General features: G+C 35.1%; 1 protein-coding gene across 2 annotated transcripts in view; it reads right to left on the reverse strand.

The window, feature by feature from the left end:
- Positions 1 to 9,512: 9,512 nt before the first annotated feature.
- The window catches only part of LOC149234725 (delta-1-pyrroline-5-carboxylate synthase-like), a 290,923-nt gene continuing 275,732 nt past the window's right edge, over positions 9,513 to 24,703 (reverse strand). For both annotated transcript variants that reach the window (XM_089371914.1, XM_089371915.1), the window contains one exon: positions 9,513 to 9,938. In XM_089371914.1, coding sequence (XP_089228040.1) covers positions 9,752 to 9,938 — 187 coding nt within the window. In that variant the 3' untranslated portion in view covers positions 9,513 to 9,751. The remainder of the gene's footprint in view (positions 9,939 to 24,703) is intronic.

The following is a 24,703-nucleotide window of genomic DNA, read 5'->3' on the forward strand; positions in this document are numbered from 1 at the left end:
CTTTATCATTTTAGCCGGCAACGACAACATTTTTTGGCGTCGTTGCCGGGAACCGATTTATTGGGCCTTAGCTTTACGAAATTCATCTTCCATCTTTCTATCATTCATTTTAGCCAACAACGCCAACATTTTTTAGTGTCATTTCATCTTTTCAATGCTTTATCTTTCGTCATCTCATTAATCATTTCATCTGCACTTTTAGCACCTGGACATTTCGGTTCATTTCTTGTTTGGATGACGACTCCACTTCTTTCATTTTTATTTCTCAGACAAGAAGTCCTCCCTTATATCCAGTTGTTTTTGCCTTTTGGATCCTAGAGCTAGATTCATGTTCAAGTGGCGACTCCATTTCTTTCATTTCTTACAAGAATTTCTACTAGAAGCTCGCTTCTTGTTGATCTCTTGATTTTCTTAAGCAAGGGTCTCTCTCTAGCATCCATTTAGTCCCTCCTTATCCCTTCAAGCAAGTCATCATGGATGATTCGTTTACCCCTATCATTTTACTGATTTTCTCCATGATATACTGGAAGAGGCCATTCATAAATTGCCTTTGTTCTCAGGCGGTGATTCAGTCACTGTTAAAAAACATCTACGTAGGGTTGCTCATACAATAATCAAATATTGTAGTTTTCCCCAGTATAATCATGAAGATGTCAAAATACGTCTATTTGCATTTTATTTAGAGGGTGATGCTTTGAATTGGTTTAATAATTGTCCTAAAAATTCTTTCGCTTCTTTATAAGACATCATCAATGCTTTTACAAATAGATATGGTGATCAAGGTAGCTCACCTTGTGCCCCCAACACTGTGCAACAAAATGACAGTGATCTTGTAAAGAATCCAACTGTCAATGAAAAATTTCAAGACAACTCCATATCAGAAAGTGCCATCCACTTGTACCATTGTAAGAAGAATCCATGACAGTGGAAAAACAAGGACAAGTTGTCAAATTAGTGTCGACAATGAAAGAGAAAATGATAAGCATCTTATAGAAGAACTAAAGCAGTTGGTTAAAGACATGTAATTCAGTGAAACACAGCTGGTAAAAAATATGGAGTTTAATGAAGAAAAATTTATAACTGATTACGTCAAGTATATGAGAACTTCGTACATTCAACTGGAAAAACGTGATAAGGATATGGAAATCATGAAAATTAAATACACCGATCACGTAGCCACCGTAGTATAAAAGTGTACTCAGAATATGGAGGATATGAGGACCAACATGCACAATCAACGTGCTAAGGAAATGGAACCATGAAAGCTAATCATGATAGGGAAATTAATTCTATGCAAAGCAAGTTATTAGCCCTAGAGGAAAATATGATGATCATGAAATTTAATCATTCAAATCACGTGACTTCCATGGGAACAAGTCATCAGGAAGAAATAAGTTCGATTCAGAACAAATTGTCAACTATGGATGAAGAAATGACCATCATGAGATTCGATTATAATAATCAGTTAGCTATCATATAAGAAAATCATGAGAAAGATAAAATTTATGCAACATTGTTTGATAACCATAAAAGAAGATAATGACAACATAATAAAAAATATGGACGCTAGTCAAATGTCTTTAAAATAAGTTATTGACCATGAAGGAAAACCATGCCAAGGAAGTCAGTGTTATGAAGAATGAACGTTCTAACTAGATGGATGCCTTAATAGTATAGGGACAGAAATTTTAGCATCAGACAAAAGATGAAAGAAACAAGGAAATGTCGACAGATCATAAACCTCCTTATCTGCTACAGCAAGCTCTATCTTATTATGAGGAGGTCAATTGTTCCATTGAAAATGGCTAATTGAAGGTGACTCGGATAAAACAAAAATTGATAAAAATCAGATGCAGAATGAAGAAAGACATGTCATGCATATCCTACATACTTCCTCTGAGATTTTTGAAGCAGAATGTTCCACATCATCAGTGATATAGCCTACCGCAAAGAAAAAACGCAAGAGAAAGAGAAAGCGGTTTGATACATCAAATGGTCGTGAGCAGCTTGACTTTCGAATAGGAAAAATCTCTACCATATCCAGGATTGGACATGGCACATCCGAAAAACAACCGACAAATTTGCCTGAAAGCAGGCAAATACTCAGTATGCACTATATTGAACATGTTTGATGCCATGGTGCATCTTTGTATTGTATTTCTAACCTTATACCTTGTTATTTCAGTATTTCATTTTGTGGTTAGATTTGTGTTTTTCATGTTATTAGACTAGTTAATAAATGAAGACCTTATATCTTTCATGTGCTTAATGTTATATGATGATTTTTGGATAGACGCTACTTATGTTATGTTGTGTGGTGCATGGATGCAGATTTTGAATTCTCACATTCCTCCAGTGCAGCAACGTGTCCCCAAGTAAAGCTAGATGTTGACCACTATGTGTCAACAACCCATAGAAATACACCCTCTTTTTTCGCAAAAGAGATAGTGTATGATCGATGTGTTCGTGCTATCCAGCTACCATCATCAGCTTGATCATCATCTTATAATGTAAACCCATTCTGCATGTATATGATGTAAATAATCTCAGCAAATCTATGACATGTATGTAATTGCCTAGGTAAACCTACTTTTCTGGTGATGATCTACACTCCAGGAAGCTTTTTGTCTCACCGATCCATTCTTGAATGGTCGGTAGAGTTTTCCTTTAGCCTTACCCCAAAGCCAGAATGGATTTTGTCACTGAGATCTTAGGGGAGTCCTAGTGTTCTAGATCGAGTCTATGTAAAAGTGATTTGGAAATAATCCTAACTATTTGGTTAGGTTATTTTATTACAAATTGTTTGGCCTGTTAAATTATATTTGTGTTGCAGAATTGGGTAGTCTTTGAAGATCTTTTACAAATGGGTTTTCCCCCTAGAGATGTACAAAATGTGAAAATCATGATGTAAAGTGTCTTGAGGGTTGGAAAAATAATTTATCCTCTCATTAGTTAATTAATTAAATTTTCTGGCCAAAATTAATTAAAATCCTAAGCCAGAAATTTAATTAATTATAGGTGTTAGGTAAATTTAAATTCTCCGAAGGCAAAATTCGTTAGTCCTTAAAAATTAAAATTTAAGAGGTCCAGAGACTAAGGTAAATTAATTATTTTGCTAAATTTTAAGTCTTTGGTCCCTAAAGTTAAGTCAAAGTCAAAATTTTGAGGAAATTAATTCAAAATTTTAATTTTTGAATTAATTAAAATGCATTTAATTGAAAATTTTGAATTTCCTCAAGAATTTGAAATTTCGACGAATGAGATTAAAATAAATTTTGATCTTCATTAACAGTGGATATTGCTTTAACGAGGAACACTCGAACTAGCCATTGGAAGATTTATCTTTAAATAGGAGGTCATTTGTCAATCAATTCATCCAATCTCTGAATCGTGTACTAAACTCTCAAGCTCTCTTGTATATTTTTTTGAATTAATGCAAAAGTCTTTGGGGTTTCAACATGTTGTAGTGTTCATCTTCATGAATTTATCTTAACATTGTTTTAATTTCTTCTTAATATCATGCGAAAACTATCAATCAATAGCTCTCTTAGAATAATCTGAATACAAGTATCTTATTCAATTTGTTGGATCTAGCGTAACATTTTTAATTTTGATTGAAGTAGCAGGTATCTCTGTTTCTTCATAATTTTATTGTTGTTCCATTTATTTACTTGATTTGATAGTTGATCTAGTGTTGGCAGAAGATTTCTCAAGTTCTCATTGAGCGTTTGGGAATAATCTTCGATTGGACAAGCCAACTCTCAACACATTTTTTGAAGAGCCTACTTCATATAAGCCTTGGGATTTATCTAACGATAATCTTTTTTTTCTGCAGAGTGTTTTGGGCTACTACCTCTCTAAAATTTCAAAATCTTTTAAATATTTTGTAGAAATTTTGATAGATCTAGCTATTAAAAGCCCTAGATTATCATATCTAAGAACGGAGTTGGACTCATACTCAGATCTGATAGATCTATAAATTATTTATATAGATCTGTAAATTATTTATATAGATCTGTTATTTATTTGTATAGATATATAAATTATTTATATAGATCTATTATTCACTTGTGTAGATCTTAAATTTTGTAACATAGTTTTAAATTTTAACAATTGGGTTTTGAAATTTTCTCTATTTTTGTACATATTGGGTATTAGGTTTTTCTCTTTTCACTTGTGTAGGAATAGATCTGAAAAATCAGCTAAGAAAATTTTCAAATCTGAACTAGATCTAGACCCTGGAGAGAAAGATCTGGATTCAAAGATTGTTTGCAGGAATAGATCTAGGAAATCAACCAAGTAAATCTTCAAATCTGAGATTTTTTCAAGCAGATCTGGGGGTTTTGAAACAGATCTAGGGCCTGGAAGATAGTATCTTGTCCCAAATTTGTTTACAGGACCAACCATTAAAGATTTTGCAATAAATATGAAGATCTGAAGCAAAATAATTTTTTTCAGAACAAGGGTTTCAAGTTTTGGGGCTCCTAAGCCTAGATCTACCTTCTCCTAGCCCAATGCTAGTTCTATTGGGCCTAGTGCTAGCCTCACTAGCCCTAGATTCCCCTTGCTCCATTTCTGATTTAAATATTTAATTTTCTAAAGCTAATCATTGGTGGGTTTTGCAGAAAAATTGGTAAAAATTTGTTTCAGATATTGAAATTTTTTGGGAACTTGGGCAAGCGATCTTCAAGGCCTAAGGCCTAAAGGTTTGATTTCTAAACCATCTTTTTCCTCATTCTTTGTTACAACAGTCATATACCTTTCTAATAGTAGTGAAAAACACATCTAACTGGTTTGAAATTAGCTAAAAAAAAAAATTAAATACATTAATAAGTCATTTATGTTTGATGTGTATCAAAAATTTGGCTTAGATCTACATTTTGGGTCACTGTTATCTCTGAATAATTTTGTTTATGAAGTCTGGAATATCAGTAGCAAAATTTCATGTGGGTTAGCCTTAAAATTAGTTCCTAAGTTGTGTAATACATTAAGGAATTAATTTCTTGAGTTAGGCATTCATCATTAGATTTATTTCATATTTTAATTGCCAATTGTAATAAGTATATCAGATCTAATATAATTCTGGAAATCACATCATAACAGGCTGAAATTTTTTTTTAATTCATGTGGGCAAGTTTGGAAAAATTTTAGTAAGTTTTTGGCATAAAGATATCATTGATAGTTTATTGTTTTCATTGTCATATTGTTTTTGTCATAAAGTTTTTCTTACTACTGTCATAAAAACTAATTTCTGAAAATTAAGTACTTTGTCATGGAATTGTGATAAAATGCATATCTTTTGTTTCATAAACTGAGTATTTTTCAAGCATTTGATATTAATTTGTGAAAACGTTTTTGTTCTCTTTAAGTTATAATTGCATTTGAAAGAATCTATAAGATTTGAAGTAAGCTTGTGGTCTAATTATAATATTTCGAAGTTTATCTTTCAATCTTTGTCTAGTGAAGTGAACATTCATTTTGACAATTAAGGGTTTTGATATATAACTTTGAATCAGGTCGTAGCATAAACATTTTTCATCATTGAATCTAACTTCATCTCATCTTCTAATCATTTCGTGCATTTGCATATTAAGTTAGTTATGCATAGCTAAAATTTACTTCCAAGCATAAGTTTGGTCGATAGAGAAATAAGTATCCATCAATCTTTGTTTGAGAAGCCTGCTTTTAATAGTGCTTAAAACAGTGACCTTGCAGTTGTCAGAGCCACATCTCTCTGCAACGTCGGAGGCACCAGGTATGTTAGATTTTTAGGAGAGGTATCGTTAATCACACCTTAGTGTGCTTCACCTTATCTTCTTTCTGTCAATTACTATGAAATCAGACTTAATATAGAAAGGATCGAAGGGTTAAAACTTAGATAGGCATTTAACTCAAATTAACCAAGATTCTTGCGTCTCATATTAGCTTTAGGATCTGCACTTCATATAAGATAGTCATTCATCTAAGGCGCAGTTGTTAATCGATTACTTAGTCTTCATTTCCCTAGCAAGATCATTGACTCCATAAGGCACTAGTATCAATCGTTTAAAATCTAATCAAACCCTAAGTCTTGTTAAATCTTAAATCAAGTACTTGATTGCCTCACTGTGTCTCTCGAACTTGTTGGTTCCCAACTAGTTCTTCTTCATTCCATTTTTTCCATAGGGTCTACCCCCCCAGCTTGTTGTAGAGAGATAGCTTAAACAGAGAGATTGGGGATCAGGGTGACAGCCTCTGATCTGAGCCGTTGTCGCGATGCCTAGACATTCTCTACGACAACAGTGTTTATCTTAGTCTTGAACAGAGATCATTATTTCTAATGGAACCTGCACACATCAACTAACGGACAATGTGATAACAAAATTTGCCTCTACTATCTAATACGTGCATAACTACATCAAAAATTAGATTCAACTACTCAGATGTACTGTAGAGATATGAACATGCAATTGTGTATTCAGCTTCCTATGGATTATGCTCTACGTGACATTACTCAAACCAAAGTATAAGGAACTCAGTTCCTCCTGCTCTAGTTTGAACATTGATTAATGACAATGTTGTATCAAAACATTCCAGCACTCCAATTCTGACTATTCGACTAAATTTAATTTTCCATTAAATGACAACTAGTCACAACCAACATTCTTCAAATTGCATCAACCGTTTCTTCAGTGGTTCTTTAATGGAAAAGACAAAGGCAAATATATAGGACCATGTGCTATACCCAAAAATTTTAACCCCAACACCTTTGTACAAACTCCAACAATGAATGAATTATATTGTTGCAGCAGTAGAGAAGTAAATACAATCAACAAATAAAATAGGTCATTATATCATCAATGAGCAACAAATGCTTCAATAGCATTTCACTCTATCATTAATTAATTATAGAGCCATTTTCTTCCAAGCCAACATTCCCAAGAATGACATGAATAAAATTTTAATCAAATGGAGTCTGCTGCATATGTAAATTCAATTGTGGGCTAGCAATTCTATTAAGAAAACGGTGTTGAAAAAGCTTCCAGCCACATAGTCGAACTATGATGGAGATGTGGCATAGCGTTCATAAATTTATGATAAGAGTTGCAACATGGGATGAGAAAACGTTTGAGATATCTAGCAAGAGTTGTAGTGACCTTCTTTAGTTAACCAATGTTGTTTATCACCATTGTTTTAACTCTCTTCAAGATAAGTTCCATGTTTCACAAATTCATTTGCACTTTTGGCATAAAACAATTCAGTGTATCTCAAATGGTTATAAATGGGATGCGTTGTCTTGACGATACAATAGACCCAATGCTCCAACAAAATGAGTATATTGCTAGCTACAAACTAAATTACATGTTATATGTTGATTGGCTATAGGCTTAAACTGTGAAAATTTCTAAACTAAAACTCTCTTGTAGCGACTGATTTATTTCACCTACTTATTCTTCACAATAAGTTATTTACGAAATCCCTTCAGCAAATATTGAAATAAATTCTGTTGCAGTTATCACATAATTACACAGAGAAAAATACATGCACAAGAACCAATCACATCAACACAGTGGTTTTTGGACAATGTCCCCGGAAAAACCCAATGCGGGAAAACCGGTGTAGCAAATGAGGGTTTTATTAATCTTCAACATCAATTGCTTTTACAAGGAATGATTTTACAAAGAAATTGGAAGAAAACACCTAAGATTTTCCGTTTGCATCTTTCTGACACTTTGGAGACCCTTCTCCCACTCCTGCGTCATCTATGTGTCACTCTGCGTGGCTCAGCATGGCTCTAAGTAGTTATGCGTCCCTCTGCGTCAACCTGCACGAGGGTTGCGTCTCTCCTCTAAATTGTGTCTCTCTCTACGTTGTCTCTCACTAGCTTTGCATCACCTCCTCAGACACAGCCTGCTGCTGATGCCCTCCTCTTCCTACACCCTTCAACTCTCCCTCTGAAATCGATCTCCTCTCTTGAGAATCAATTTTCCTTGAGATAATGAGTATCTGTCGATGTTTCTCTAAATGATCCTCAAGTCTTCTCTTATACTTTTCCTGTTGATGAATCAACGACCGAGATAAAGTCTCTAATCAACAGCTAAGATTAAAACAAACTTGATCATCGTCTCTTAGAAGTTTCTCACCTTTATCTTTATTAATGTCCATTAATATTTTTATTTTCCTAAGTTTAGACTTAGGAATTCATTAAAAATATTAATTATTTTAATAACTCCAAATCCGGGTGGAATTTCTCAAAACGATTTATGGGCCTTTGAAATCTCATGTGCCTTAGTCTCTCCACCAATTTTCATGGCTAGAGCACATCCAATACTACAAAAAATCAACAAAACTCAATGCAAAATCAAAAGTTAAATCGTTACAAAGGGCTCAGCTCTATAGAAAAGATACAAGGTTTAAACTATGATGGAGTGAATTGATCTGGTCGATGGGCAGTTCCACACACAAGTCAGGCAGCAAGGGACTCACAATTCTTGTGTACAGCCTACCTAAATGTCAATGGCCTAAAAAGACGACACATTTCCAGTACCCAAGATAAATTAGAAGTTTATTTAAACAATTGCAACAACCAAATCATGGCAGCCAATGATCTCAGTTCAACACGAAAGGATGGAGAACATTCCATAGTTGTTGGCTTTCACAGAAAATTAATGGGAAAAAGAATTTATGCTTGATGATAACATAAATATAGCAGGGAATCTTTATTTCATCGATGAATTCCACTATATAGAGCACATTGCACATAGCTAAGAGCACCAATAACCCATGTAAAATATTTAACACAGCCATAGAGACATTCATCGTCATAACCCATTAACAAAGCTAGGAGAAGAATTCAACCCACGGGAATTACTTCACAACCACAAAGAAAGCCATACACAGACTCTGGTTACAATGCAGCTCATGACTCTCTAAGCATTCTCTCCTCTCTTGGCCAAAGACCATTTGCTAATGAAAACACAATTAGAAACAGAGAGAGGAGTAATGGGAAGGCCAACAGACATGACCCTTCATTTCCCATTCCTCAGCCTTCTCTCCCATTTTATTTTTATTTTTCATTTATTTCATTGTTTTTCTCTCTTTAGCCCATGGGGGCAGCTCAATTGGTGATTGCCATGTTGAAGAATTATTTAAACCATGAAATCAACATTCAAATCTTGTGTGGATCGAACCAACAACAAAAAAATTGGTTCTCTCTTTTGTCACATTCACTTCTACACTTGCAAGTACTGAGTCTTACAACCATCCCCTTATTTGGATCCATTCCAGATCATAAAATATCAGGAATATTTGATAAAACACCATTTCAGAATGTAAAGAAATCAAGAAAGTTATGTTATTAACCTCAATGCATAAATTAAATATCTGGATGACACAAAAGTAAAAAATATATTGAATATTGATCAGTTATGCAGTCCAAAATATCAGGAACATTTGATAAAACACCATTTCAGAATGTAAAGAAATCAAGAAAGTTATGTTATTAACCTCAATGCATAAATTAAATATCTGGATGACACAAAAGTAAAAAATATATTGAATATTGATCAGTTATGCAGTCCAACAGAAAACTTTGGCTTCACCATGAAATCAGAAAGATATGTCAAGTCTTAGCATGAATCTGCTTCAGTTAATAAATTGCAGAACTGCTCTATAAGTTACAATATTCTTTTGTGGCGGTTGACAAACTTTAGGTTATGTACGAACAATATAATACCTCCAAGAACACACTACATTTAATTTAGGTAATAACCTATCCAGTTTTCAGGTTAATACCATTGGAAAAACCTTCAAGAGTGCCAGATGATAATGCATCAACAGCACCATTAGCAGCGTCCAAACTTCTTGAAGCCTTCTTTCTGCAATCAACTGGAATCTCCTTATGAGTAAATTTCACCCCATGATCACCATTTACCACTTGCCCATTACCTCTCAACAACCTGCAAAAAATACAGACAAGACATATATGAATGTCAAAAATACATACACAGCTTTTAATGCACTCCCATCAGAATGTTGATTCAAAAATCCACAGCCAAATCTGAATTTGGTCATAAAAAACATATTAACCCCAGAAAGAAATACTTCAACGTCAATAATAAAAGCATCAAATGCATAACAGATCATGGGATGGGATTGGTCTAGGTTGGTAGATCTTTTTCTTTTATATCATAACGTGAAATTCTGATTGAACACCCAATTGACTCACCCCTCAATCACAGAACTCAATAATCAATCTACCATGGCACATCTAACCAACTCAGTGTTATTGGAAAGACTTCTTGGCACTATCCTGGAATAAAGATCTTCAACTATTACACTTGAAACCCTCTACAATATGTTAATCCAGAAACACATGTTCGTGATGTGGCTCTCAACAGACAACCTCATGAGGAATTTTCAGATATGAATGATTGAAAGGAAATTAACATTCACCGTCCAGTTGATTTTTTTTCTTCAAATGAACGCTCTCACATAAAACATTCATAACAAACTCCAATCAAGCACTCGCCATTTATTCTTCAAAGAAACAATCAACAACTCTATCAAAGGAAAATATAACGTAAAACTACAGCTGGAAAAGAAAGAAAACAAATCAGAAACAGAAAAGAAACGAAGAATGTTGATAGCATGTGCGACAATGAGGATCCATCAAACAGGGAACCAAACTTCAAGATCTCCCCACAACAAAATAGAACCACTCAGTGAAGGAGACAATCTTCTTGTTTAATTCAAAATAGTCATTTAGGCTATAGACTTGAGCATATTCATAAAATCATTTAACTTAATATAATTCATGCTTTAGTGTTGTATCAATGACTTCAAGTACATTTAAGTCATTTTCAGGTTTATGTCATGTACTCTCTCCATTTGAATATTCAAAGAATATTTCTATCTTCTAAGTTTTCTTGTGTTCTTGGTTTCTTTGTAATATGGTATCAGACCCACAATTAGGGAAAGTCGGACAAAGTGGGTGAAGGCCTAGGGACTACATAGTTCAGTGATAGAAAGAGATTGCATTTTGGTATCCATTGAAAAAACAAAGGATTTTGGATAAAAGAAAACTAGGTCTAGCTTTTCGGTTAAACACGATTCATAATTTTTTATTTAGAATTGAACCTAGTTTGCATTTTTCCATTTTAAAGCCACATTTTAACGAGACAGAAGCTAGATTTTCAATATTACATTTTTATCATTAATTTGGCAGATATATTACATATCTCACTTCTTTCAGCAGATTAAGCTTCTTTTGGACAGAAATTTGACAGATATGACCATGGTTCAGTGTTTCCATCTGTAATTTGACTGATTCGACAACTTTTCAGCTAGATTTGAGTGTCTTTCAACAGATATGAGAATTTTCAGCTAGATCTGAATGCGAATTAAGCACTTTTCAACAAAACTGAGATGTTTTCAGTTAGATCTGAAGCAGATATGAGCATCTTTTAGCAGATTGGAGAGTTTTGGGAAAATCTGCGTATTTTTCAGCAGGTTTATGAATTTTTCAAAGAGAATATTGTTTCTGTCTTGTAATTTTCAGTTTGGGACAGGAAGAACACAGTTTTCTTGGCTGTAAGTCTCTAACACAGTTGCATATTTTATTTCAACAACACAGGCTGAATTTTTTGTGCTCTAATGACTGGTTTTGTTTAACACTAAGTTGCAGGAAACGTGGCCCTAGGGGTCGTTTCCTCCCGGGAAACGAAACGAAACGCGTTTCCGCGCACCGTACGGCCTGGAAACGCGTTTCCGGCCGTACGGCCATGTTTCCCGAAACGGAAACGTGGCCGTATTGCCGGAAACGCGTTTCCAGGACGTACAGGCCGCGTTTCCCAATTGAATTGTGTTTTTTTCTAATTTTTTGTTTTTTTTCAAATTTGTTTTTTAATTTTCTAGATGTGTGTCTAAAGTTATAAAAGTGAATTTTTGCCCTAGTGTTGACATACAGTTCATGGTAATGTTAAATTCTTAAAGTGATATTCTCTTTTATTTTTCATTTTCATCTTTTTACTTAAATTTTTAACATTACCATGAAATGACTCAGGATGTTTGAGAGTGGTTTCGCCCTCATTGGATTTCATATGGAGAAAGTAGAATTTTAGATCTCACTCAAAATCCAGCAGACTTATTTGTTTTTCAGGATTTCAGGATTGATGGGGTTGCAATGTTTCCATTCGATTTTATCATGTACTAGGGTATGGAACTTCTATTTAATCAAGAGAACGAAGCCCTCTATGCAGGGGAAACTCCCAATAATCAAAATCATGTAGGGTACTAGGGTATGAAATGTGTATTTAATCAAGAGCACTAAGGTCGTTCGACTATGTAGGAGGAGACTCCCAATACAACAGTGGTCCTTCTAAAGAATGGGATGTGGATGCAGAAAATCCTGATTTGGATCTTTCTCTTGCAGCCTTATAGTCTTTATTGTACTTGCAGCCTCATATATTAATATAAATAAAGGCTGATTTTGAGATTTGGATATCTAATAAAGGTTGCTTTTGGATATTCCGATATTTTTATTTTCATTATGTGATCATTCATGAGTAAATGTGATGTAAATTAAATCTTAATGTTTAAGTGTAATAAATTATAATGTATCATTTATGCTTTATGATTGCACACACACACACACACACACACACACACATATATATATATTCTATATATATATATCTATCTATATATATATATATATATATCTATATATATATATATATATATATATATATATATATATATATATATTCGCATTTTCTGTTTCCAAAATTTGGGGAGGTTGCGTTTCGTATCGCTTCCCGTTTCGGAAACTCGTACCCGTTTCCCCGTTTCGTGCAACTTTGGTTTAACATAATGTTAAAGGGTAACCAGAAAATTCCTAAGAAAATTTTGTAGAACTTGAAAATGATATATGTTAGCCATTCTTTAGTACAGGGATTTGAATCAGTCTGTGTTGGGAAGGGGAACACAATGAACAAGAATTGGGAATTACCCAACCAAGTTTGATGAACGGAATAGATTGGATAATATGAGATAAGATAAATAGCTTTATTAATGTGCAACAAATGACCTAAAGTAGGTCAACAAAACTATTCGGTACGTAAGTGTTGATACAAAATGGGAGTGCAAATGCCAGTCCCATAAAAGAATAAAATAAGGGTACCTATAAGATCTAAACTCTATTGACTAAAATCCAAAGTGGAAAACAATGCTCTAGAAGAGGGTATATGGCAAAGAGCCATAAGGAGACGAGCAATTGTTCTCCTATGAAGTATGTCCTGTCCAATGTGCAACTCTCCTACCAACTAAGGCCAGAGGAAAGAATCACTAGATAGATTGGTTGGAAGCTATGTCACATGATTCAGGTTTGAGTTCGAATTTTCCCATAAGATTCGGATGAGGTTTGTAGTCTAACTTATAGACAAAATAACCTTTTTTACCTGAATCTGGTGATACAATTTCAAGTAAGAATGTAATTATTTCTTATTTAAAATATATTTTTGAATGCATGATTGGATTCAACACCTTAAAAACCTAGGGGCACCGCAATTCTACAGATTTAACAACTTAAACTCAAGTTTTAAAAAATCTGTCAGATTTTTGTTAAAATTGACAAGAAAAAATGTCGTGAAAAAGGTCATTTGTCTATAAACTAAACTAACTATATATATATATATATATATATATATATATAACTCAAATTTAATATATAAACCAATATAATAATTGTATATATTAAAAAAAAATTATAATCAAATTGAATTTATTTCTTCTTCAGTATAACATCATTACTTTCAACATAAAATTTAATTAAATTTTAATATATTGCATTATAATAATAATATATTATTTTCTAATATATATAAAACAACCTATATTGTAAATTATTTATAAAATTATCTTAACCAGATTCAAATTAAAATTCCACAAAATTTAATCAAATTGAATTTATAATATATTATAACATTGATATATTATTATTTTTAATATATAAAAAAATATATGTATATAAAGCAAATCATGGCAATGTGAGTGGGTCTAATGGTTAAGAGCATGTGTTTCCCCCTAAGAGGTCAAAGGTTCAAAACCAGAGCCGGGTAGAGTATGTATGCCTTCGTAGACTTAGAAGTCAAATCGTTGCATGGAGGTGGGTCCCTTGTCCCACAAACAAGCAGATCTCATACACCAATTTGGTGTCTGGCTTGGTCGTGACCTTAAAATTGGATAATAATAATAATAATAATTCAAATTATAAAGCGACAAAGCTAATTGCCTAATGTGCTGAATGCCATTCCTCACTGTGCGAGTACAACTCCCTCCATGGTTGCACATCACACATTTTATCTACTACAATGGTTAGCTCTCAGAGGCTCAATGGTGCTCATACAATATGGGTTGGATGCTTACGCCCATTTTCGTTATAATGGTAAATTTGAATATAGATGACCAAAATCGAATCAGTTGGGCGAATTAAATTTAAATGGTCAAATGGAGTGTTGGAGGCCTAGAGCTCCAAGTGCGATGCATTCGAAACCCATTTGGAGATGTGGTATGTGATTATGCAATTGAAGATTTTCAAGCTCTCTAGCCCAGATATCACTTTAGACATGGGTTTGAATAAGCGAAACAATCTTATCTAGGGTTTCCAGGTGTGGATAAAAGGAGAAATATGAATAGGCTGAAGACATACCTTTGGGAATTCACGTTGTCAAATAATTATGACCAGCGTACTTGAGGACCTATGCACAAATTTAAACAAGACTTCAAAATTTGAAGACATTCAAACTCCCAAATTAAAATACCGCAGACTCTGTAATATAAAATAAACCAGGCGAACTAGAAAAAAAAAAAAAAACTTGCACCGAACCTTATCGAACCTGACCAAATTTGAAGATAATTTTTTAGGTTCGATGAACCCTGTGAACATTGGTTGGAAGAACCAGGGTTGCGGGGGATCCCTCCCCCTCACTCTCGCTCCCACTCCCAATTCGCGCTCCGAGCGGGAGCGGCTCGGAGCGTGCTCACTAAAAAAAAAACGCTCCCTGCCTTTTCGAGAGCGTTTAGCCTTTTTTGCAAAAAAAAAGCGCAGTAATGTTCCAAATGCAAATTTTTTTCAAAGAAACAAATAAGTTTTGAGTGGAGCAGCTTAATGATCAAGCCTATGGCCCTAGTATTGATATGTGATTCATGGTAATGTTAAATTCTTAAAGTAAAAGTGACATTCTCCTTAATCTTCATTTTCATCCTTTTACTTAAATTTTTAACATTACTATGAAATGACTCAGGATGTTTGAGAGTGGTTCTGACCTCATTGGATTTCATATGGAGAAAGTAGAATTTTAGATTTCATTCAAAATCCAACAGACTTATCAGTTTTTCAGGATTTCGGGATTGGGGGATTGCAATGTTTCCATTGAATTTTGTCATGTATTAGGGTATGGAACTCGTATTTAATCAAGAGCACCAATCCCTCTATGTACTTTGATGTTAGTGACATTGGTTGTCAAACTCCTCTTTCATGACCCTCCTAAAAATGTACGCATCACTCAAACAAAATCTTGACTTGACATGCTATGCTTTTTCTATCTTATGTTAATGCTTAAAGGGTGATATTAATGACAAAGATCCCTATACAGATACAGAGGTAATGACAAAGATACCTCTGGATATTAATGCTTATGGGTTATATTAATGATAAAGATCCTGATTTTCCAACAAGACTAAAAAATTAGACATTTCTTGTGGTGGCAAGAGGCCCAAGCATAAGCAATAGATAATAGATTTACTTGTCTTTTCTAGTTTCTAGTAATTTTTATAACTATTGACTCTTTCATATTTATTATGATATTTTTTTAAACAATATATGATAATTTAAGTTTGAAGTTGGCAATTATAACTCATTAGTAATGAATAATGAATATGATGCTTCATGAAAGTTGAAATTTGTTTCATTTTATAACATTTCATTTCATGTTAGATATTATTTGTTGTAATGGTTACACTTAGCTTACAAGTACAACTTTGGTGATCAATGATGATAAATGTTATATATTGAATTTTGAAAGCTTTAAACTTTAATATTGATGAATCATGAGACTCAATATGTTGTATGTTACTATGTTACTAACTTGTGGACGTGGTTGATGAAGATTATAACTTCTAGAATCTAGATGATTGTTGTTATATGGTTCAATCTATGTTTTTTTATGTTTTTCATATCTAATTCATCATTCTACATGCTTTTGTTGACATATATGTATCAAAACATATATATATATATATATATATATATATATAACGCTCTGGGATTCACTCCCAAACCGGGAGCTTCTGAAAATGTCACTCCCGCACCCATTTTCACTCCCGCTCCCAAGTAACACTAGGAAGAGCTGAATCTTGCCTTTGGGATGTCTCTCTGTGGGTTTCCCTTCCAAATTTGGGGCCTGATCTCATAATATTGTTACCTCCCTAGGTAGGAGTGGCTAATAAACAACACTATTAGTTGTTCCCAGGCCCTAAGGGGAAAGCCCTCTGGTACATCCTTCAATTGATAGGTGTCATGTGAATGATGATGAATGGATGGGAGCACGAGGGTCTCAAGGTCAAATGTCATGGGTGTAAATGATGAGGGATGTGTTAATTTTAGACAACAATGGTATGTTTTATGCTTAAGAACAACTTTACTTGAATTTCTTTATTAGCTCAATATCAATATCCAATTTACAAATCACATCAACATCATAGTAAAGTGCAGATAGAACATAAACATAAACAATAGAAGACAAGCCAAGACAAGAGGACACAAGATGTGGCACTAGCTAGGGGCAAACCCCAATGTGGGGAAACCCTTGATCAATTCTTCTTATAGTCTTCAATAATTTAGCAGAGAGAGATAGTACAATTTACAAATCTGATAATTTATAACAGCAGCAAAAGAGCCATAACCAAAAAAGTCAACATTGGCCAACAAGGCAGATTTGACCCTCAGCAAATCATTCAACTTCAGTCAACTTCGGCCTCCAAACAGCAAGATAAACCAGCCATCAAAACAGTCAAAGTCTGGTCAAACATCCCACCTTTAGTCAGCCCTAGCTGCAGTCAACGTTGGTCAACAGTCAACGTTTAGCCTCGATTTCTATGCCCAGAAATGTGGCCTGCCCAAACAGAGATAGTCCTCACAAAAACACAATCAAAGGAGATCAATGCATGTTGGTCAACGTTTGGTCAAACTGTCTAGAAATTCGATCTCCTGAAATTTAGGACGTGTGGAGAGAGAGAGAGGCCCAGAAATCCGTACCCAATCAATGAGGAGAGACAGAGAGAAGTGTGAAGATGAGTGTGTCCAAATCAGGCTAAGTCACCTTCTATTTATATGAAACGTTGAAGATGAATAGACATGACTGTTGGACTTCTGAGCCTACATAAGTTTGTTGGCCGACCTTGACATTTTGACCATAATCAAAATAAATTCATAACTACATTTGTACATGTTAATATCGGATAATATTTAGATCAATCCTACACCTCTCGGAGAGAGGAATCTAAGAAAAATATCATCTGTCATAAATAAGATGACCCATGTAGAGTTGGGCCCTAGTTGCCAATTTTAACACTCCCTCTGAACTAGGGAGAACTTCATCTGCAAATCCACCTGCCAATCTATATTATCTCTGCCATCAATGCACTGCTCTGCTCTGTTGAACTATGAAGAAGAAGAAGCGATCGAGAATGTATCATACCATTCTCTACTAACCCAAAGTCAGTCCCAATAAAAGGAGAGTGTGTCATACCACTCTTACTGACCTGAAGTCAGTTCCAATCAAAAGAGTGTCTCATACCACTCTTATTGACCCAAAGTCAGTTCCAATCAAAAGAGAGTGTCTCATACCACTCTTACTAACCCGAAGTCAGTTCCAATTGATCCCAAATCAATATCAGTCATCCTAGCATAGGGAGTATGGTAGTACACGATGCGTCCATCAGTAGTACTATGGTCCCTATCCTCATTTCCCTACTCATTGGCCAAAAGAGAGTTACTTCCCATGATTCTCAAACTGCATGGGTAGGATGTTTCAACAAGAGAAGGATGAACCACTCATCCTGCCTACATGTCACCAACAGGTATCGCAGGGGAAGAATGAACCACTCACCCTGTACAGCAAACAACTAGGAGAAGGTTGAACCACTCACCCTATGGTTGCTCACTGCTCCAAGAAATACCCCAAGCCCCCCGGAGCTCTCAAAGCTCAATGGCCATCCCATACACGACCCTCATAAGAGGGTCTCTCCACAACTCCAAGTTGTTCTCGGAAAGCCAAGAATTTGACCTTTCCCAGGGGCTTTGTCAGAATATTGGTGACCTGCTCATCAGCTCCAATGTGATGGAACCTTATTGCTCCTCGTTGTACCATATCCCGGATAAAGTGGGCCCTGATATCTATATGCTTGGAGCGATCATGAAACACGGGATTCTCTAATAATCAAATCCCACTCTGTTTGTCACAGAGGATCACGGTGGTATCTAGCACATGTCCAAACAGCTCACTGAAGAGCTTCCTCAAACAGACAGCTTCATAGGAGGCCATACTAACAACTATGTATTTGGCCTCGGCAATGCTCAAGGCAACTAATTTCCGCTTCCTACTCATCCAGGATATCAAAGAAAAACCCAAAGAAAAACAGCATCCAGAAGTGCTCTTGCGATCCATCACACTGCCAGCCCAATCAACATCAGAATAACCATGTAGGCTCACATTTCCGGCAGTGTATCTCAGTCCATGAGTGATTGTGCCCAAAGATATCTCATAAGATTCTTAGCAGCAATCCAATGCATATGATGAGGCTCAACCATGTATTGGCTCAATGTGTTAACTGCAAAACATATGTCCGAACAAGAGTTCACCAAGAACATTAGTGCTCCTATGAGTTGACGATACTCATAAGCATTTCCCAATTCAAGTCCAGCAGCACTACCACATAACTTCTTAAAGTTAAGTTCCATTAGAGTAGTCACGGGCTTGTAGTCCACCATCCCAAATCTTTCCAATATCTTCACAACATATTTTCCTTGAGAGAGGAAAATTTCACCTAGCTTTGGAAAGACCTCCAACCCTAGGAAACAGTGCATCGGTTCTAGGTCCATATCAAATTCAAAAGCCAACTCTCTCTTACATTTGTGAATGAGAGGGTTTGCACTTCCATCAGCTCCATTCTTGATTTTATAGAGCCACTTAAAGGTGACAACCGATTTGTCCTGGGGTCTAGGGACCACATCCCAGACATCAATCTTCATAATTGACTTGTATTATTCATTCATAGCATCCTTCCATACTTGATGCTTCACAGCTTCTTCGAATGATGAAGGCTCATTTTGAATGATAGTGCTCATGGCGGTCAAATATCCTTGATCCCTATTCGACTTCTTGCTTTCACAGAAAGTCCCCTTTGGTGCAATGTGTCTCTCGACATCTTCGAGAATCTCCCTAAGCCATTAGGGTCTCCTTTTGTAGGAGGAGGATCAATAGGATCCATAGGTTCATCAACATCAGGCATTGTTTCGTCTTCTTTTGCACCTTGATTTCCGGTGTCACCTTCTTTGTCCTTCCTTAGGATAGGAAGGTTGTTGATCTTCCCGAGGGCCATATCTTCGTCAAAGGTGACATCATGACTTATCTCAACTTCCTTTTGACCAGCCACATAAATTCTATATCCCTTAGAATTTTCACTATAGCCCACAAAGATTCCTTTCTTCCCAGATGCACCCTGTTTACCCTTGCGTGTCAACTACCCATAGCAATACACCCCCTTTTCTCGCAAAGGAATAACATCTAATCAAAGTGTCCGTGCCGTTCAGCTATCATCATCAACCTGATTATCATGTTATAATATAAAACCATTCTGCATGTGTGTAATATAAATAATCTCAGCAGATCCGTGTCATGTATGTAATTGCCTAGGTAAACCTACTTTTCTAGTGATGGTCTACATTCCAAGAAGTTTTTTGTCTAACCGATCCATTCTGGAATGGTCGGCAGAGCTTTCCTTCAGTCTTACCCCAAAGCCGGAATGGATTTTGTCACTGGAATCTTAGGCGAGTCCTAGTGTTATAAATCGAGTCTATGTAAAAGTGATTTGGAAATAATCCTAACTATTTGGTTAGGTTATTTTATTACAAATTGCTTGGTCTGTTGGATTATATATGTGTCGCAGAAATGGGTAGACTATGAGGGTCTTTTTCAAATGAGTTTTCCCCCTTATGATGTAAAAATACAAAAATTATGATGTAAATTGTCTTGAAAGTTGGAAAAAAATAATTTATCCCCTCATAGGTTAATTAGTTAAATTTTCTGGTCAAAAAATTAATTAAAATCCTAAGCCAGAAATTTAATTAATTCTAGGTCATAGGTAAATTTAAATTCTCCAAAGGCAAAATTCGTCAGTCCTTAAAATTCAAATTTTAAAAGGTCTCGAGACTAAGATAAATTAATTATTTTTCTAAATTTTAAGCCTTTGGTACCTGGGGTTTAAGTCAAAGTCAATTTTTTTAGGAAATTAATTCAAAAAAATTATTTTTGAGTTAAATAAAATGCATTTAGTTGAAAAATTCGAATTTCCTCAAGAATTTGATATTTCGACAGATAAAATTGAAATAAATTTTAATCCTCATCAAAAGTTGAGATTGCTTTGACGAGAATAACTCAAACTAGCCGTTGGCAGATTTACCTTTAAATAAAACGTCATTTGTTAGTTGATCCATCCGATCTCTGGATCGTGTACTAAGCTCTCAAGCTCTCTTGTATACTTTTTTGAATTAATGCAAAAGCCTTTGGGGTTTCAATGTGCTGTAGTGTTCCTCTTCATGGATTTATGGTAACATTGTTTTAATTTCTGCTTAATATTATGTGAAAAATATCAATCAATAGCTCTCTTCGAATAATCTGAATACAGGTATCTTATTCAGTTTGTTGAATCTAGGGTAACATTTTTAATTTTGATTGAAGTAGCAGGTATCTCTATTTCTTCATAATTTTATTGTTGTTCTATTTCTCTACTTGATTTTATGGTTGATCTAGTGTTTGCAAAAAATCTCTCAGATTCTCATTGAGCATTTGGTAATAGTCTTCGGTTGGACCAGCCAACTCTCAACACATATTTTATGAAGAGTCTACTTCATGTAAGCCTCAAGATTTATCTAACGATAATCTTTTTTCTGCAGAGTGTTTTTGGGCTAGTACCTCTCTAAAATTTCAAAATCTTTCAAATATTTTGTGGAAATTTTGATAGATCTAGCTATTAAGAGCCTTAGATTATCAGATCTGGGAGCGGAGTTGGACTTATACTCCTCAGATCTGATAGATCTGTAAATTATTTATATAGATCTGTAAATTATTTGTATAAATCTGTTTTTTACTTGTGTAGATCTGAATTTTGTAAGATAATTTTGAATTATAACACTTGGGTTTTTGGGATTTTCTCTATTTTTGTACATATTGGGTATTGGGTTTTTCTCTTTTCACTTGTGCAGGAATAGATTTGAGAAATCAGCCAAGAAAATCTTAAAATCTGAGCTAATTCTAGACCCTGGAGGACAAGATTTGGGTTCAAAGATTGTTTGCAGAAATAGATCTGGGAAATCAGCCAAGTAAATTTTCAGATCTGAGCTAGATCTAGACCCTGGAGAGCAAGATCTGGGCCCAAAGATTGTTTGCGGGAATAGATCTGAGCTAATTCTAGACCCTAAAGGGCAAAATCTTGACTCAGAAATTTGTTTGCAGAGCCAGCCATAAAAGATTTTGCAATAAATCTAAAAATCTAAAGCAAAATAATTTTTTCAGAACAAGGGTTTCAAGTTTTGGGGCTCCTAAGCCCAAATCTGCCTTCTCCTAGCCCAACGCTAGTTCTATTGGGCCTAGAGCTAGCTCTCATTGGCCCTAGATTCCCCTTGCTCCATTTATGATTTGAATATTTGATTTTCTGAAGCTCATCATTGGTGGGTTTTGCAGAAAATTTGGTAAAAATTTGTGTTTCAAGTATTGAAATTTTTTGGGCAACTCGGGCAAGTGATCTTCAAGGCCTAGGGCCTAAGGGTTTAATATCTGAACCATCTTTTTCCTCACTGTTTGCTATAGTATTCATATACCTTTCTAATAGTGGTGAGAAACATATCTAAATGGTTTGAAATTAACTAAAAAAATTTGATAAATACACTATTAAGTCATTTATGTTTGATGTGTATCAAGAATTTGACCTAGATCTACATTTTGGATGACTGATATCTCTGAATAATTTTGTTTCTGAAGTCTGAAATATAACAGTGGCAAAATTTCATGTGGGTTAGCTTAAAATCAGTTCCTAAGTTGTGTAATACATTCAAGAATTAATTTCTTGAGTTGAGCATTCATCATTAGGCTTATTTCATGTTTTAATTGTTGGCTGTAATAAGTATATCAGATCTGATATAATTCTGAAAATCACATCATAACAGGCTGAAATTTTTTTATAATTCATCTGGGCAAGTTTGGAAAATTTTCGGTAAATTTTTGGCATAAAGATATCATTGATAGCTTACTACTTTCATTGTCATATTGCTATTGTCATAAAGTTTTTATTACTGCTATCCTAAAAACTAATTTCTGAAAATGAAGTACTCTGTCACGGAATTGTGATAAAATGCATATCTTTTGTTTCATAAACTGAGTATTTTTCGAGCATCTGATATTAATTTGTGAAGACGCTTTTGTTCTCTTTGAGCTATAATTGCATTTGAAAGAATTTAGAAGATTTGAAGTACGCTTGTGGTCTAATTATGATACTGCTAAGAAGTTTATCTTTCAATCTTTGTCTAGTGAAGTGAACATTCATTTTGACAGTTAAAGGCTTTCATATATAACTCTGAATCAAATCCTAGCATAAGCACTTTCCATCCTTGAATCTAACTTCATCTCATCTTCTAATCATCTTGTGCATTTGCATATTAAGTTAGTTCTACATAACTAAAATTTACTGCCAAGCATAACCTTGGCCGATAGAGAGATAGGTATCCATCCATCTTTGCTTGAGAAGCCTGCTTTTAATAGTACTTAAAACGGTGACCTTGCGTTCATCAAAGCCACAGCTCTCTGCAGCGCCGGAGGCACTAGGTATGTTAGATTTCAGAAGAGCTATCGTTAATCACACCTTAGTGTGCTTTGCCTTATCTTCTTTCTGCCAATTACTATGAAACCAAGCTCAATATAGAAAGGATCGAAGGGTTAAAACTTAGATAGGCATTTAACTAAAATTAACCAAGATTCTTGCATCTCATATTAGCGTTAGGATCTGCACTTCATATAAGATAGTCATTCATCCAAGCAGCAATTGCAAATCAATTACTTGGTCCTAAATTTCCCAACAAGATAGTTGACTCCATAAGGCACTGGCATCAATTGCTTAAAATCTAATCAAATACTATAAATCTTGCTAAATCTAAATCAAGTACTTGGTCGCTTCACTGTGTCTCCCGAACTGGCTAGTTTCCAACTAGTTCTCCTTCATTCCATTTTCCTAGGGTCTACCCCCCTTAGCCTGCTGTAGGGAGACAGCTTAAACGGACAGATTGGGGATCAGGGTGACAGCCCCTGATCTGAGCCGTTGTTGCGGTGCCTAGACATTATGTGTCTAGGAAACACACCCAATTTTCTTCTTCTCTTTTGGCACATGAAAATATAAGGGACTTCCAAAAATTCTAAATTGAGAGACATCGAGTTTCTTACCTGTGAACATTTCTTCAGGAGTCTTGGAGTCCAATGCTTAATGAGGGCATCAATTTTGAACATACACAGCGGTATTTGCAACTTCAACCCATAAGAACTTCGGAAGGCCTTGATCATGAAGCATGGCACGAACAGCTTCTACAATAGAGTGATTCTTCCTTTCAGCCACACCATTCTGCTCAGGAGTGTATGGCGTTGTAGTCTCCTTCTTAATGCCAGCTTCTCTGCAATAATCTTGGAATTCATTGGATTTGTACTCGGTCCCATTATCAGTCCTCAATATCTTGATTTTCTTCTCGGATTGGTTTTCGATCAAGGCTTTGAAGTGTCGAAACCAGGTGAACACTCCATCCTCCTTCAAGAAATAGATCCAGGTCTCGTGAGAATAATCATCCGTAAAGATGAGATAATATAAGTATCCTCCCAAAGAGTTTACAGGCATCATACCAGATATGTCGGAGTGGATCAATTGCAAAATATTTGTGATCTCGCTATTACTTGAGGGGAATGGTCCCCTTGTAAGTTTTCCTTCAGCACATCCCGGGCATACACCTTCATGCTCTACTTTGAACTCAAACATACCTGTCACCATCTGTCTCACATCGGGTAGGGCCTTATAATGAAGATGAGCAAAGCTTTGGTGCCATAGTTCAGATTGTAGAGATGTATCGCAAGACATGGCTCCCAATGGACTTCCTCCAAGTTGATACAGAGTGTCAACCCTGAACCCAAGAGTAAAAGCACTTTTAAAATTTATTTTCCAAACATGTACCTTTCCATCGATGAATGCCACCTTGAATCCTTTGTCCTCCATGGCTGAAATAGACACCAAGTTCTTCTTGAGATCAAGTACATATAGTACTTCTTGCAAATGAATAGTGTTACCTTGATTCAATTGAAGGGTAACATTCCATACTCCCTTCACAGGATAGGTGGCATCATCTCCAAGGATG

The sequence above is a fragment of the Pinus tabuliformis genome, chromosome 8 (assembly GCF_031772625.1).
Source record: "Pinus tabuliformis cultivar Carrire ecotype Pingquan chromosome 8, CPIR1, whole genome shotgun sequence".
Classification (NCBI taxonomy): domain Eukaryota; kingdom Viridiplantae; phylum Streptophyta; class Pinopsida; order Pinales; family Pinaceae; genus Pinus; species Pinus tabuliformis.